At 46.4% G+C, this 16,388-nt stretch overlaps 1 protein-coding gene across 1 annotated transcript in view; it reads right to left on the bottom strand.

The window, feature by feature from the left end:
* Positions 1-16,388, bottom strand: part of Tdp1 (tyrosyl-DNA phosphodiesterase 1) — an 80,580-nt gene that overhangs the window by 54,511 nt on the left and 9,681 nt on the right. The window contains exons 3-7 of the mRNA XM_059279040.1: positions 15,986-16,029; positions 14,309-14,364; positions 10,408-10,504; positions 5,445-5,479; positions 823-915 (exon numbers count right to left, since the gene is read on the bottom strand). Of these exons, the coding sequence (XP_059135023.1) occupies positions 823-915; positions 5,445-5,479; positions 10,408-10,504; positions 14,309-14,364; positions 15,986-16,029 (325 nt within the window). The remainder of the gene's footprint in view (positions 1-822; positions 916-5,444; positions 5,480-10,407; positions 10,505-14,308; positions 14,365-15,985; positions 16,030-16,388) is intronic.

The following is a 16,388-nucleotide window of genomic DNA, read 5'->3' as shown; positions in this document are numbered from 1 at the left end:
GGCCGGAGTTTGGATCTTCAGAATCCATGTAACACTGGCATGGTAACTCACACCCATAATCCTAGTGCTCCTGTAGCAAGATGGGAGGTAGGGACAAGAGAATCCCCAGAAGCTTGGGCCAGCTAGCCTGGTGGACACAAGAGCAAGAGACCCAACCTGTCTCTAACAAGGCTGACGTGGAGGACTGAGACACTCTAGGTTGTCATCCGATCTCCATGTCTGTGTGGTGGCACACATGTGCCCACACTCATGCACAAACATGCACACAGTGATTACACAGAACAAAACAAAACCCACTCTCTACCTGCCCTCCCATACCAGTAGACGGTCCTACTCCCATGGACAAAGGTGGCACTGAGTGGCACATGGAGTTGACAGGGAAGGTGGCCGGAGTACACAGGGGCGGAACTAAGGGGTAGATCTGATTAGAAAATGTATGTGCATGTGAGAAACTCTCAAACAGTAAAAAAGATATTATAATAAATAAATACATTTTGCAAACCACTTGCATGTAAATATTCCTGTACGCCAGTGATAGTCATAGATAGTTCTGCACCAAGCTGTTAACACTAGCTACCTTGAGAGAGTGGGATGGAGGCCGGGAGTAGTAGAGGATTGTGGGGATGGAGGTGTGGCTTGGGGAGAGCACTTGCTTTGCACTGCAGAAGGAAATACCACGACCATTGCTGGCATGCCTCTTTTCTATGCACATGCCTGCTACTTACACAAGCAGAAAAGCAGACAGAAAAAGGAATGCAGCTATCATCTGCCTCTGCCCTTCCCAGCATAAAGGACGGCCATGTGCCGCATGGCCCTACCAACCCTTGGGTTTTCTGGTGCCAGTCTTCCCGGATGAGGTTGGAGGTGTGGATGACGACTCGGAGGCCTTCTTCATAGAGCAAGAGCATCATTTTCCTTCAAAGAGAGGAAGGTGAACAAAAGTATGAACAGAATTTTCCAAATAAACAGGTTTCTAATAAGAATGCAAGAAACATTAACTTCTTATATTACCCAAACTTTTAATTATTATAAACTCCCCTTCTGTAGAGCGCCATTCTCCAAAAAGGACCAGAATATCTGGGGGTCACAGGTCCCTTAGTATCCATGGCTATCATTTCACTACGATGGACCACAGGGCCATGCCTCATGTAGGAGGCATCCTACAAGGAAGGTAGGAACAGAACCTCCTGCTGTGTAACAGGCTAGCGTGCTTCCAACAACTGAAGCATACATGGCACAGGTTTAAGGTATCAGTTCAGGAAGCCTGTTTCAGGCCGAGACTGCGTGCACACACATGCAGTATACTGAAAACATAGAATGTCTTTCTTACTAATGGTTGCAGTTTGAAGAACGCGAGATGCCCTGTCCTGATCAGACATGTATTCCATGTGCCATACTCGTCACCATTGTGAATCTGGGCTTGAAGTAAGTTTTCTCTTTTCCTCCATGAACTCAAGTGAGACTGGACTGAGCCCCCTCTTCCCACTGGGGCTTCTTGCACCACTAAGCATTGTTTTCTTAACTTTACTTCCAGTGAGAGAGGAAAGAAGATATATACAAGAGCTCTCAGTGTGAAGTCGAGAGACCAGAGTCTGCCCTTGAGAAGCCACAAGAGCTTCAGTAAACCATTTAGTCTGCCTGAGACGCCTCTTTTCAAGTGGGTCATGAAGGATCAACCCCAACTTGGGGCTGAGGATGACAAAAATCAGCGTCCACAATGTAAAGGTTAAAGAGTCACTTGGGCATTCATTTCCGTTCGGTGCCCCGCTTTATCTTGTGACTTAGTGCTGGATGACTTTTATCTCCAATTGTTTCCAGTTATTAAGGGACTGAAGTCTCCTCTCCAGAATGACATTGTCATTTCTCAAGGCTGTAACGCTTGGCTTGGCTTATTTTATCACTTCTGCTGAGGCCAAATGCTACTTATCACTCACCTATATAACTCAGTGGACACATGTGACAATGGGTCTCTGTTTCTCCCCAGATGAACCACCCCATGAGCGGAGGCTGGGCTGGAGGAGGTATGTAAAGGAGAAGGAAAAGGCTAGGTGTGGGGCACGTGCCTGTAACTCTAGCAACTTGGGAGGCTGAGGCAGGATTGCACCCATGAGTTCAGGGCTAGGCTGGCAGATTTCAGTCTACCTTGTGTGACTGTGCTCTGGTGTGACTAAGGTCCTGCCTCTTGAAAATAAATAAATAAATAAATAAATAAATAAATAAATAAATAAATAAATAAATAAATAAATAAATAAGGGAAAAAACAAGACCAGAAAAGAGAATGAGATAGTTAGTTCTTGCCAAAAGGAGAAAGTAATTCAAGCTGGCAGACAATAAATTAATGCAAGGCTCAAGAAATGACAGCTGCTGAGCTATCTTCTCTGTAGTTATGAAACGCAGTCCCTGAAATCTGGGCAAATTGACACACACAGTTGCCACATTAGCAGCTGATTATAATTAAGGATAAGCTAGCTAGGGATTCATGATAGAAGCTTTACAAATATTTCCATTAATCAAGGCATCAATTACAAGGAAATCATGTATCGATGTCAGTGAATCCTATCAAACAGAATTAAGAATTAATTTAAGGGGAGACATATTAATCTTTTCATAGACAACAGTACGTGTGTTAATAAGGTCACAGTTAAAAATATAGGAAGATAAGGAATGGAGTCTCCCCCCAAAAAGGTGGACCCACAGTACTGTCCCTAAGCAGTAGGGTGGCAAACAGACCCACAGCACTGTCCCTAAACAGTGGGGACTCCTTCTTAAATGTGAAGGTGTGCTATGGAGAAGCAAGGAAATGCATGTTGGGTACCTCCACACCCGGCACTGTTTCTGGATGCCCTAGCATGTGTCAAGACAATCCCAAGAAGAAGAAATTCTCACTTTACAAGTGCAGAATTGGCGACTGGAGGAAAGTAGATTATTATCTAGGTCACCAAACGAGCCTGTAGAGGATGGCTGAACTCACATGTACCCATAAGCCAGGGCACTGTGTGGGGAGCACAAGGCTAGAGGTGGGATGGTGAACATTTTATGCTACTAGAAAATGAGTGGGAGATGCGGTCTTGGTGAGAAAAGGGCCAGCTGGAGAGCCCCAGCAGGCTATGGCTGGCCCCTGCTTAGAGGAGGACATTGTTCATTCACTCAGCTGCTCTGGCTGTGTTTCTCCCTATTCGTTCTTAGAGCCGTCGGTGGTAACCATGCCCAACTTTGGGGAAAACCAAAGAGCTTTCCCATTCTCAAGTACCAAGTAATACACCGTGCCTGGGATTGCTGTGTGCCCTATGTGCTCTGCACAAGGTACCTGGCCAATTGCCTGGTCAGGGCACGCTTGCTCAGGTGTGTGGCACCCCAGGGACTGCCTCAGTCACTACTGTTAGCTCCAGGCTAGGAAGACAGTTTTTATTTCATCACCAAAAGCTGGAGTTTTCTCCTTTTTCTACCAAACATGTTATGGTTTGTGCTCTCACCAAAAGATGAACAGCTATGAGGAGAAAAATAACATCCTCCAGACTTGAGACTCAATAGCATTCCAGGTCCTCTTTTGGTGAGATGGGGATCTCGTGCAGACTCCTGATCCCCTGTCTTCACCTCCCAAGAGCTGGGATTACAGGCATGTGTGTGCTGTCTCACATTATTACTTATTTATTATTTTTAAAATAATAAACAACCAACATTTCCAGACGTGAGTTCAATCTTTCACAAGACACTGACATCTCAGCAAAATGTGAACTGTGCATACTCTCGAGCTGGGAACGGCTCTACTCCAGTAGCTTCTCTGAATTAGGAACTATTGGATTTCACCTGCAGATTGTGCATGTGTGAGCTGCTATAAGGAACAAGGGATGAATGAAGCAAAGGAAATAATGAAGTCAATTGTAGCCGTGAGCAAACAAGACAGATTAAAAACTAAAGCTAAAAGTGAGTTCTGTTTCTATTTTCATCCCCAAGGAAAATCAACTCATTCATTCTAGGTCTTAGTTTTCCAGTCTATGGTATTAACAGGACCAAACAATTCTGACATTTTAAACAAAGGACAGTTTCCCTATACTCCCTCCCTGCTCCAATCACAGTGAAGCATCGCCCTGCCAGCTTTGGAGCAGGCATCTGAACCCTCAAGTCCCTCCCAGGAGTGACACCACAACCGACCAATGATGGCACAAGATCGCCCACTGCTTGCTGGTCCAGAGACACGCTGGGGCTTTTCACTTGTAAAGCTCATTACACAGTGCCGACCACATGGTCAGCATAGAAATCTGGCACTGGTGGTCTAACAAATCATGCCAGAGCCCACATGGTGACAGGGCCGGCGGAAGGCTTTCTAGAACCAAAGATATAATTATCCCAGGGTTTCAGCTAAGGGTGGGAGACAAGGACTTCCTGCCTGCATTATGGCTCAGCTGCCCCCATTGATGGCAATCTGTATTCTGAGCTGAAATTGGCATCCTGTGAGCTCAGCGCTAGCAAATGAGTATTTTATGCATGAGTCAGGTGCCTGAGTTCACTCTGAAACTCTGTCCCCTAGTGGACAGAAACTACCAGTTAGGGGTAGTCGGTCTGTCGATGCGACCGTATGTATCTACTCAGGGGACTAAAGTCAGAGGGTGGGCCTACAGCTTCACGGAGAGGCTTAGCTGCTCCTACTCTGGCTCCTTTTTACACCGGATTGGCAAACATAACTGTTTCATGCACACACAGAGAAAGGCAGCCACAGTACTGTCATCTCAGGTCACTGCTTCAGCAGGAAGCAGAGTCATAGGCAGGCAGATGGCTTCCTGCCTGGGGGCAGCCAGCCCCACACCCCCACCACTGGTTCAAAGGACAGAAGGGGCTTTGTCCCAGCCTTCTGACAAACCCTTCCCAGAGAAATGAGATTTAGAAAAATATTAAAATAAGGACAACCATGTTTCGTTTTGTTTTTCCAACTTGTAAAGCCACAGTGCTCGGAAAAAGGACTCAGTGAAACTGCTGTAAAGGGAAGTTAAGAAAGATGGAGCACGCTGTCATCCGGCACAACGTGTCAGATAGGAAGGAGCCGGCCAGGATTGCCTGTCTGCCACTTACAGCTCGGGAGCTCGCTTAGCTGGGACAGGCCTTGCCAACTGGCAACTTCTGGTAAAATTAGTTTTCTTTAATCAGAGTAGGGGACTAATAATGGACTACTCAATATAACTTATGCTTGCCAAATCACAGAACTTTTGAGAAGCAGAGATGCCTTAAGCACCGGCTTGTGCACACAGAAATAATCATCTGTGACCACAAGGACCATGCTTGTAGTTCTGTGCTTCCAAGCAGCCACACCAGATGCCCCGAGCAAAAGGCAGAGACCCTGAGTCACAGATTCACGCTTCCATGCCGACGAGCCGAATCCTAGTATCGGGTTGCTCATATCCTTTGGCCAATTAAAATCACACCTTCCCCATTTCGTAATAGTTGCTTACGTGTGGTGTGTTCCAAATGCAATATCCAATTTTGCCTAGGACAGAAAAGAAATAATTTATTTTAAAAGTCTCACTTAATATATACTATTCCTAGCTACTGGAAATTAAAAAGAGGGGACCAAGTCAACTTAAAAAAAAAAACAAAACTGTTTTACTGCCCTCTATTGGACAAACAGAAGACAGTCCCCCCCCCCCCCCCCACACACACACTTGTGGTTTTTTGAAAGCCCATTTCTCTGTATAACTCTGGCTGTATTGGAACTCAGTCTGTAGACCAGGCTGGCCTTGAACTCAAAGATCCTCCTGCCTCTGTCTCCTGAGTGCTGGGATGTGCCACCACCACCTGGCAGAAGACAGCTTTTATTATAGCACCCACTAAGGCTCATTTAAAATGCTGGGTTTTTTTGTTTTTGTTATCCAAAATGATTTAATACATACTCCATTTTTAATTACAGTAATTATGAGTGAGAAGCCTAATTTCTTTATTTGCCAAAAGCCTAATAAAATAAATGTGATTCTAAACAAAGTTTTAAATGAGGTATTTTGCCTCTACTGAAAAAGGTGAACAAAGTTTTAAGAACACTTATTAAAATAGCATCGAATGTGGTGGCGACATAAAGACATCATGATGTTAAATGAAAAGAGACGATTTCATACGAAGGCAGCGGAAGCTGGAAGCAAATGGTGTTAAGCCCACCCTGCACTCCAGAATGACATCTGTACATGTAAGCGAGAGGAAAACATTTTATCTAACATCTAGCACAGCAAGATGCTGGTCAAGCAGAATATGCCAGAAAGAACAGTTATGGAATAAACAACCATCTGAGTGATCAGTTTAGGAATGCACTACCTGGGCTCGAATCCTGCCTCACAGTTTACCTGACTCAGGGAAAAACTTACCTTCTCTGCTTTTGCCTCTTTAAAATAGGCATGGGACTTAGAGTTGCTGGGGGAGGATGAGGCCTGGTTGTTGTAAGCGATGCAGACATGTGGACAGTCACAGTGCCCTCTCCCCACCACACGATGGAAGGGCTGGCTGGTAGGGGCAGAAACGGACAACTGGAATACGCAAGTAGGTAGCACACAGTTTGCAGGTGCTCCTGACAGGTCCGTGCAGCTTGGGGGATATGGGTAGACCAGCACGCACTTGTGCTTTTTGGCCAGAGAAGAAAGCTATGAACTCTACTTCATGTCTTTAAAATTACAAAATCACTTTATCGGCTGATTTTTAACTGAAAAGAACAGTGGTTAAGAGAACTGGCTTCTAAATTTAGTTTGGCTACACGTTACATGCTTTCAGGCACAAACAACGAAATGGAGAGTAACTTCAATGGACACTCTGTAAAGCTAATGCACCAACTCTTCCAAATGCTGTAATGAATGCCATTAGCAATCCATTTTATACGCGGACAAATTAGATTTGAACAAATGGGAAGTGACAGAATGAGCATCATGGAATGGACATTTGTGCCATCCCCATCCTCCAACTATCTTGTCAAAGCCCAAACCCCAGTGTGTCAGTGGCTAGAGAGAGGGACTTGAGGTGGGAAATAAGGCCAAAGAGAGTCATGGGAAAGGGGGGAGGGGACCCAATTACCATGAGTGTCCTCGTAGATACCAGAGTGCCAGTGCACCACCCCCCACCTCTCTCTGCTATGTGGGATACTATGAGGACAAGGGAGGAGGAGAACCTTCATCAGGACCTGGAGTGACCTGCACTAGGATCTGAATTCTCAGTTTCCTAGATAGGTCCATTATTTAAGCTGCCCAGTCTAAAAGTGAAAAATGTTCTCCATCCAGGAATGTTGTTACAGTAGCCCAGGCATATTCATATACACAGGCATGGAGCTGAGGCAGAACTCAGACAAAGGGACCCTTCGCCACCACCTCGCCTCCATTTCCAGCCCCTTGCACTGAATATATACCCAGTTGATTCCTTGATGAATGTTATTGCCAGAACAACTCAAGGTGGAGAGGCACTTCAGGAGGTCGGGACGGGGCCATGAGTCTCCTGTGCCTCCCACTATACTCTAGTGTCTAGCGTGAGGCGCTCTAGTAAGGTTCCTTGCAAAGGTTTGTGAGAAGTGTGTCCTTACGCCCTCTAGTGGCCATCCTACTCTTAGGCAGCAGCTCTCCTAAACCTGGTATTAGGTAGCTGCTATCTGAAGACGTTTTATCATGGGCTTTCAGGATTCCTGTGTCAGTTTACTGTCCACCTCTTCTGTTGGCAGAAATCAAAGCAAACAACAGAATTTTAGGTAACTGCTAAGCAAAGGCATAAAGATATCTCTGTGCATAAGATGAACCACCAACACTTTTTAGAGAAGAGGATTTTCTTAGTGATACTGAGGATAGAACCCGGGGCCTTGTGGATACCAGGCAAGCACTCTAGCACTGAGCTACACCCACAAGCCAGAAGACATGGTTTGAAGCCATAGTGACATAATGTGCAATGGGTTAGACCAGAAAAAATGCTGCGAGGTCTTTAAAAGTAATCTAATGTTTTCTGTTTAAAACAAAACAGAGATTATATAGAGCAGGACAGAGCAGGACATAGAGTAATCAAATGTGAGTTGAAACTCTCACATTATGAGACCCTAGAAGGAAAATTGCAAAGAAAGGGATCCAGATATCATGTCTCTGCTTTTAAGTGCAGAAATCTTGGTGTGTACACACGTGTGTATGGTACATGCAGTGTGCACACCCATGTGTGTGCTTGGCGGCCAGGGGAGGACTTCTGGTGCTGCCTTTTTTGATTCTCTTGAGAAAGAGGCTTTCACTGAGCCTGAAGCTAGGCAGGCAGGTCCTCCTTTCTCAACCCCACACAGCATCGGGGTTACAGGTGTGCATGCAGCCCCTGGCTCTCTCCACCCCACACAGCACCAAGGTTACAGATGTGCATGCAGCCCCTGGCTCTCTGCACCTCACACAGCACCAAGGTTACAGGTGTACATGTAGCCCCTAGCTTTCTCTACCCCACACAGTACCAGAGTTACAGATGTGCATGCAGCCCCTGGCTTCTCCATCCCACACAGCAGCAAGGTTACAAGTGTGCATGCAGCCCCTGGCTCTCTCCACCCCACACAGTACCAAGGTTATAGGTGTGCATGCAGCCCCTGGCTCTCTGCACCCCACACAGCACCAAGGTTACAGGCGTGCATGCAGCCCCTGGCTCTCTCCACCCCACACAGTACCAGGGTTACAGGTGTGCATGCAGCCCCTGGCTCTCTCCACCCCACACAGTACCAGGGTTACAGGTGTGCATGCAGCCCCTGGCTCTCTCCACCCCACACAGTACCAGGGTTACAGGTGTGCATGCAGCCCCTGGCTCTCTCCACCCCACACAGCACCAAGGTTACAGGTGTGCATGCAGCCCCTGGCTTTCTCAACCCCACACAGCACCAAGGTTACAGGTGTGCATGCAGCCCCTGGCTCTCTGCACCCCACACAGCACCAAGGTTACAGGTGTGCATGCAGCCCCTGGCTCTCTCCACCCCACACAGTACCAGGGTTACAGGTGTGCATGCAGCCCCTGGCTCTCTCCACCCCACACAATACCAGGGTTACAGGTGTGCATGCAGCCCCTGGCTCTCTCCACCCCACACAGCACCAAGGTTACAGGTGTGCATGCAGCCCTTGGCTCTCTCCACCCCACACAGTACCAGGGTTACAGGTGTGCATGCAGCCCCTGGCTCTCTGCACCCCACACAGCACCAAGGTTACAGGTGTACATGCAGCCCCTGGCTTTCTCCACCCCACACAGCACCAGGGTTACAGGTGTGCATGCAGCTCCCTGGCTTTTAAAGTGGGTGCAGGGATTACACTTAGGTCCTCATGCTTGTGCAGGAGTACTTTTTATCCAGTAAGCCATCTCCGCAGTCCAAGAACAGAAACCTTGAGCCCACTTTACCACAGTGAGGACAAGGAGAGAAAACTAGCTGTGTCTCACTGTGGTTCTTCAGGGATGGTGGTAACCACGCTGATGGAGGCAGAAATGGTGAGTGTTCTACCTGCTACTTCAGCTACCCTTTCCACAGAAAGGAAAGCTTTTTGAACAAAAGCCCCTGAATTCCTTTTCTTCCCATTTTACCTGCTTGTTGCTCAAAATAACACATGGAATAAAGAGATCCTTTTAGATGTAGTGTATAAAGGAACTGCTATAACAACAGCCCAAGATTTACCAGTCACACTGCAGGCTGATGAGTTAGCATAGGGCGAAATCATGGAACATACAGAGAAACTGGACAATGGCTCCTGGTGTCCCATCTCCCACTCTGTTTTGGTTCCAGTATGGGATCACTCCATGTCCCTTCACTGGGATAGGCTCTCATGCCATGTGGGACTCCCTTCAGTTTCCTACCAGGCTTTTAATCTATGGGGCTCTCCATTTCTCCGGCTGATGTGCAAAGGGACTTAGGACAATTAAGGTGCCGGTGGTGGCTAACAGAAGTCAGACATGTCACGGAAGCACAGTCATCAGCTGCATTCAAAGAGAGCTACAGCCACTGGACTGTATCCGGGAGACCTGTCCCATGCTGAAACCCAGGTCACAAGAAGCATAGCCGAGTGCTAGCCGGCCAGGGTGGAGATGTATGCTGCCCCGAACACAAACAAAGGGAGAGAGCTTAGCCTGAGACAGCCTATGGGAAGAGGACAGCTGACCTCCGATGTAGGAATCTCTGCGTGAGCCAGCAAAATGTGAACTGTTCTGTGTGGTTCCAGAGAGCAGGAAATCTGCACCAACATGTAGCAGTCACTAGGAGGGAGACTTCCAAGTCAAGATAAAGAAAAAACTTTGAGACCATGGGAGTGCATGCTAGCGGAGTGAGTTACTTCAGGAGTGTTGGAGCCAGAAGGAGACAAGTGTCTGTTGGTGAAGCTAAAGGGAGGGTTGCTGCCCAGAGGGTGAGGATGGACTTAACCAACTACAGACCGAGCATGAGGTCAAGGCAGAGCAGCTCACCTGGCACAGGGAAATGTTTGCGTAGGGTTTTGCCTGGGCGTGCAAGTGCGCCTTGGCTTCTCTCTTATCGCCGTGCACAAGCAGGATGGGTTTCTTCCTGAAAAGAGACCAGAGATGTTTAAAATGCATTGTTCACAAAGCTGGCTTCCTGCTTCATTGAGGGACACAGGGCGCCTCATCCCTGCCGCTCTGACTTTGTGGCTAACATATGATTGGAGTGCTCACTCATTAGTTCCTAAGCCTATGACCGATGCAGGCGAGTTATAGCGCTACCAAGTTCTTGAGTATTGGTCTTCCTTGCTTCAAAGAAGCACACAGTGGGTTCTGTGCTCTTGTTTCAGATGGAGTCGACTAAAGATATGAGCTGGTGAGATGGTTCAGAGGGCAAAGGTGCTTGATGACAGGGCTGATGACCTCAGTGTGATGCCCTGGAACTCACATGGTAGAAGGAGAGAACCAACTTCTACAACTCGTCCTCTAATCACCAGTGAATCTCGGCACGTGCAGACCCACACACATACATGCTCGCACACACAAGATAAATAAATGTGAAGAAATCAGTAAAAATAAATAAACAATTTTGCTACATAGTGATGCTCCCTTTCTTTGTCTTAAACCAATAACTGTTTTATATTTCACCCTGAGCCTATTTACCAAGCATTAATGCATGCTCTATGTACTGTGCAAGATCCAGGACACAAAAGCAAACAGTCCCAAGCCCTCAGCAAGGTGCAGACTTGCTAACAGGCAGTTAGTCAGTGAACTAGAGCCCTAACTACATTGCACATTTTTCCAATTCTAAAGCCTATAAAAATGTTCTTTAGAACACATCAAAAAGACCTTTTCTGTTTACTTATTTTGAGACAGGGTCTTAATACATAGTGCAGGCTGGCCTTAACTCAATATTTTGCCCAGACTAGCCTCAAACTCTGTAATCCTCTTCTACGGCCACCCCAGTGCTGGAATACAGACACAAACCACTCTACCTGGCTTGAAAAAGACTTTTAAGAGACACTTCATCTTGTTCAGCTAATCCTTAGAAATCAATGTAAACTCTCCCCAAACAAGAAAAATAGTTTTCTCCAACAAGCACCCAAGCAAGATAAACAACTGCAGCCACACTTATGCTATACTGCAGAAGGCATGGAAGGCAACGTTGACCTGGAAAGCAGCACAGGGTACGTCCATTCAGAGGTACTGTCTGACCTTCTCGTGCCCGTGCTAGCTTTGCTCTAGCGGGACTGGCAGACAAACCCAAGACACACGTGAAGACAAGCATTCCTAATGCTTCCCTACTTAGAAAGAGACAGGACAGCCAGCAAACCGCACGGAGGGCAATGTAAGAAATGTTTGTGTTCCCGGATCACACGCCAGTCAAGTATCAGAACACTAAGCATTAAGGACAGATGTTGGGGTGCTCATTCACGCCTTCATATTGGTTGTTGTGTGGACTCCTGAAGCAGGGCAACACTTGGACACTGTGAGATGCACAGCCTCACCAACTGTACTGCTCCACAATCTAACTCTGGATGTTTCTTGAAGTCACCATTTAGGTCATTCTTGAGCCTTGTAGTATCTTCACGACTTTCCCAAGGTGCATCTGCTAACAAGGGAGTAGAGAGACTGTATCCTTTGACTCTGCTAGACTGCTGCAACCAAGTGCCCAAACCCAGAGGTTTATGCCACAGCAATCTGGAGTGCTGCAGTTCTGGAAGCAGTAAGCCTGAGATCTGGTGCTAGCAGCCTGCTGCGGGTAGACTGGCTCCTGCAGGGGACTGAGGAAGAATCTGGGCCAGCCTCACTCTGGCTTCTGGGGGCCTCAAGTATTGCTTGGCTTACAGATGGCATTCTTGTGACTTCATCCTCTCTGTCGCTATGTCCAACTGCTTCCTTTTTTATAAAGATGCCAGCATGTTGGATTAGTGGCCTCCCAGTGAGCTCATTTCAACTTGACTCATGATTTCTATGAAGACTCAACCTATAAATATCGTCACATGCAGAAGTACTGAGGCGTAGAAATCCAAAGATCAATTCAACCCATAAGCGGCATGGAAGGAATTATAGCTCACACTTGGTCAATACTGTGGAAAGGTGACATTGGATTTCAAGGTCCTTGAGAAGCAAAGGAAAAATGACCAGTGTAGTGGGTAGCCATTCCAGCTTTCTCCAGAGAACACCACCAGACTGTGCCACACCTTTCCCAGACCCTGTTACCTATCCCTTCACTTGTAAGTTACCCCACAAAATAAACCTCCCTTTTAACTACGTGGAGTGGCCTTAATATTTTCACCAGTAGACCAGAAAGCAACAGTGTAACACTCGGGGACCGACTGCCAGGAAGAGCTGGAGGCAGGCACCAAGTTACTCCCATACACTCAGTCTCGCTTCTCTTAACAGAACCCTGATTTCATGTAGGACAAGGTGGGCTCAGTCAGAAGACTACCTATCCAGCCTTAGAGATGGTTAGTGTCATGTGACTAAGCTCTGCTCCACAAAACAGAAGAGACTCGGGACCAGCCAGACCAGCTCAGAGTGGCATGGATGGAGTATGAGTCCACTCTTTCTCCTCCTCTCTGCTTCCTCGAAAACAGACAAGTGGACTGGAGCTTAGGTTGTCATCCTGGACCATGAGGTAACTCTGAAGACTGAAGACAAACACCAGGGGGTGGGACAGAATGACAGAAGAGGTGGCTAGCTAAGTCACACAAAAAGCCCCGGTACTCCGTCTACACCGCAGACAGCTACCATTGGAAGTTTAGGCTGCAAAGATTTGATTTTATTTTTTAATTAAGCTACTGTTATTTTGAGCTTTCTGTTAATATGCAACTACAGCGAATGTTCTTTTAGTCAACCAAACAGCAGCCCTTGAGTGCCAAAGCTGCTGGGGAAATCTCCACATTTTACACTAATGCCCGAGGTTTCCGCACTGATGTCTTAAAAGCATGGAGGTCTTGATGAAGCTGGCATTCTTTCTTGTTGTGTCTTCCTCCATCCTACTCACTGTTAGAGGACTCTGCACAAATCTGTGTTACGAACACAAATGGCCGTGTGTAACACGCACAGCTACATTTCCTTGGTCTGTATTGCTTCATAGGAGGCTGAAGGATTGCCAGAAGCAGCACTAAAAGTCTAACAGTACCTCAGCTTGGGTAAAGGACGGTCATGACCCCCTTTCTTAACTCTAGATATAGTTCTGGAAGAATCATTTGGGTTGGCACATACAGACCATTAAAAAAGAACAGCTCTAGTGTGCTGAGCCAAGTGTGGCATGCTGGCTGTGTCTGAGCACACATACATATCTAGATACCACATGGAGATGACTGTTTCCTTCACATTAACATTGTCCATGAAGTTGTCACTTGAGTTGGAATTTGTCCTTATCTACTTCCGGACAGAGCAAAGTGGAAAACACTAAGTCTATGAAAAGAATGTGTGTGATTAACTAGGTGAAAAGTGGTCTCCAGCAGAGGCAGTAACTCATTTGGGAAGGGTTTGCATTGTAAACATGAAGACATGAGTGGATTCCCGGAACCTGTGCAAAAGATGCCAGGTATAGTGTTGTGCACCTGTAATCCACAGCTGGGGAGGTGGATATGGGCAGATCCCTGGCGCTGGGCCAGCAAAAGAACCTGTCTCAAAAAATAGAATAAAGTAAAATATAAAAGAAGAGAGGAGATGGCTCCTGAAGATAAACACTCAAGCCTACACACACACACACACACACACACACACACACACACACACCAAAAACTAACTAAATGAATAAAATGCTGTTCTCCCAAAACAAACGTTTCTTTTTACAATTCTGTCAAGTGAAATACAGAGAGATGGGTGGCTAGTCTGGGAAGTGCAAGTCTAGCACTCCACTGCACTGTTTGCACTCTGGAACCACGGGACTCACCTGAATTCTGGTGGATACTGCTTTACGAGCCAGTCCACATCAAAGCAGTAGTTAAACTAGACGGGAGGAAAAGAAAGGTAAGTCAGCCACATGTATGTTCACAAGGACTGTTACTAAACTGAAAGGATTTCTAAAGCAACCATGTGCTACAGTGTTCATAAACCTAGTCAGTTAGTCAGCAATAAGCAAAAGTAACCCCAAACTTCATCTTCAAGAACACTTGGTTAAAGGAATCTGCCAAATGCCCCAAACAGGCTCTAAGGATATTATCTGCACATACTTGGGCAACATTTCTGTTTGTCAGTGGTGTTACTACATCATTCCTAGTAGTCCAGGCTCACAAAGTTCCCTGAGGTGTCAGAGACAAAGATCCCAAGATTTTTAGGAAAGACCATTTCCTTTCAGCACAACTTAGCAGTTAGCCTGGTACACTCTAACTTGTTCATAATTAGTAGCTACTGACGGCAAGTTCCATAGCATTTTATCGATGAGGAGGCCTCCTCTTCATGCCTGGCCAGTCCTGGGCACAGGAGCTTAAGTCTAGCTGAGAAAGAATGCACAGGCGCACCCCATTTGGTTCTATCTAGAGATCAGAAGCACATCATACAGGAAAGTGGCACCTCTGCTTGCTTCAGGAACAAGATCCTTCTTTTCTGACTAGTCCTTGAGCTTCTGGACCATTATGTTGACTTGTCAGTACCAAGGGACCAGCTCAGTGCAGCAAAAGCCCTTGAACATGCAGAAGTAGTCACAAATTCTACTCCTTTCTAGTGCAAAGCATCCATTTTTCTAAAGCAACTCAAACTTGACTTGGCTGTGGTGATACACTGTGCACACTAATAAAATTTACCTGAAGACCAGAGAACAGAACAAGCCACTAGGTAAAACATAGAGGCCAGGCAGTGGTGGCATACACCTTTAATCCTAGCACTTGGGAGGCAGAGATCAGTCTGGATCTCTATGAGTTCAAAGGCACTCTGGACTACATGAGACTGACTCAGTCTAGGAGAGAAACAGAGCCAGGCAGTGGTGGTACACACCTTTAATCCCAGCACTAGGAAGGTTGAGACAGGAAGTGATGGCTGGGCAGAGAAAGGCATATAAGGTGCGAGGAGACGGGAACTAAAGGCTTTTTGGCAGAAGTGTCCCTTTTAGCTAGAAGCTTTTTCGGCTGGAGCCATTCGGGTGAGGACTCAGAGGATCTCAGTCAGAGGATTCATGGAGTTGGTGAGGGGAGACGTGGCAGTGGCTTGTTCCTTTGTCTCTCTGATCTTTCAGCATTTACACCAATATCTGGTACCGAGTTTTTTATTAATAAGACCGTTTAGTATTCAAACAACATTTGGTCTTCACCATGCCACCCACCCATCCCCAGGGTACCGCACCAGCATCCCATGAATGAGGTTGGAGGTATCTCCCTGACTCTTTCAGGGAGGAATATGAAGTGACTTCTTGGCCAGCCCTTGTGGCCTGATCAAGAGTCAGGTGTTTCTTTTTGAGTGGCCTCCATGCTCTATGCTGATGGGGGCCACGTGAGAGACTGCTGTGTATGGATCCCACAATATGGCCAGGCTCTAGGCAGAAGCCAGCTTAGGGGACACTGTATAGGACCGAGAAGCCCATCTCCTGTCACATATCTCTCCTCACCCAAAGAAAAGACACTTATTATAAACTCACCTGAGCTGAAGAGACAAGGGTCCCAAACAGAGGGGATAAAATATCTACAAAGACAAAACAAATGGATTCTCAGATAAAAAACCCTCTATAACAACTACCCTTTCCAGCAGCAGCCAGTGACAATCAAGAGAAGAGTAAACTGAAAAGCTACTACAAGGCTAGGTTGTAATATCCTATAAAATTCATGATAACATTTCTTTATACGACATAATATTTATCACATTCTTTGACAAAGTAGAATACAAAACTAAAATCTAAAACTTAAGTCCTGGATGACTGCTTAATATTGGACTCTGTTGATGCACATTAATTACGTCCATTCTTCTCCATGGACCTCTGAATCTTTACCTCCTTCTGTCCCATCTAAGTCCTCAGTGGTGTTCCCCTGTAGCCAGAGAGCACT

This window comes from Peromyscus eremicus, chromosome 14 (assembly GCF_949786415.1).
Source record: "Peromyscus eremicus chromosome 14, PerEre_H2_v1, whole genome shotgun sequence".
Lineage (NCBI taxonomy): Eukaryota > Metazoa > Chordata > Mammalia > Rodentia > Cricetidae > Peromyscus > Peromyscus eremicus.
The sequence above is the reverse complement of the archived record's forward strand: the minus strand, read 5'-3'. Positions and strand labels throughout refer to the sequence as shown.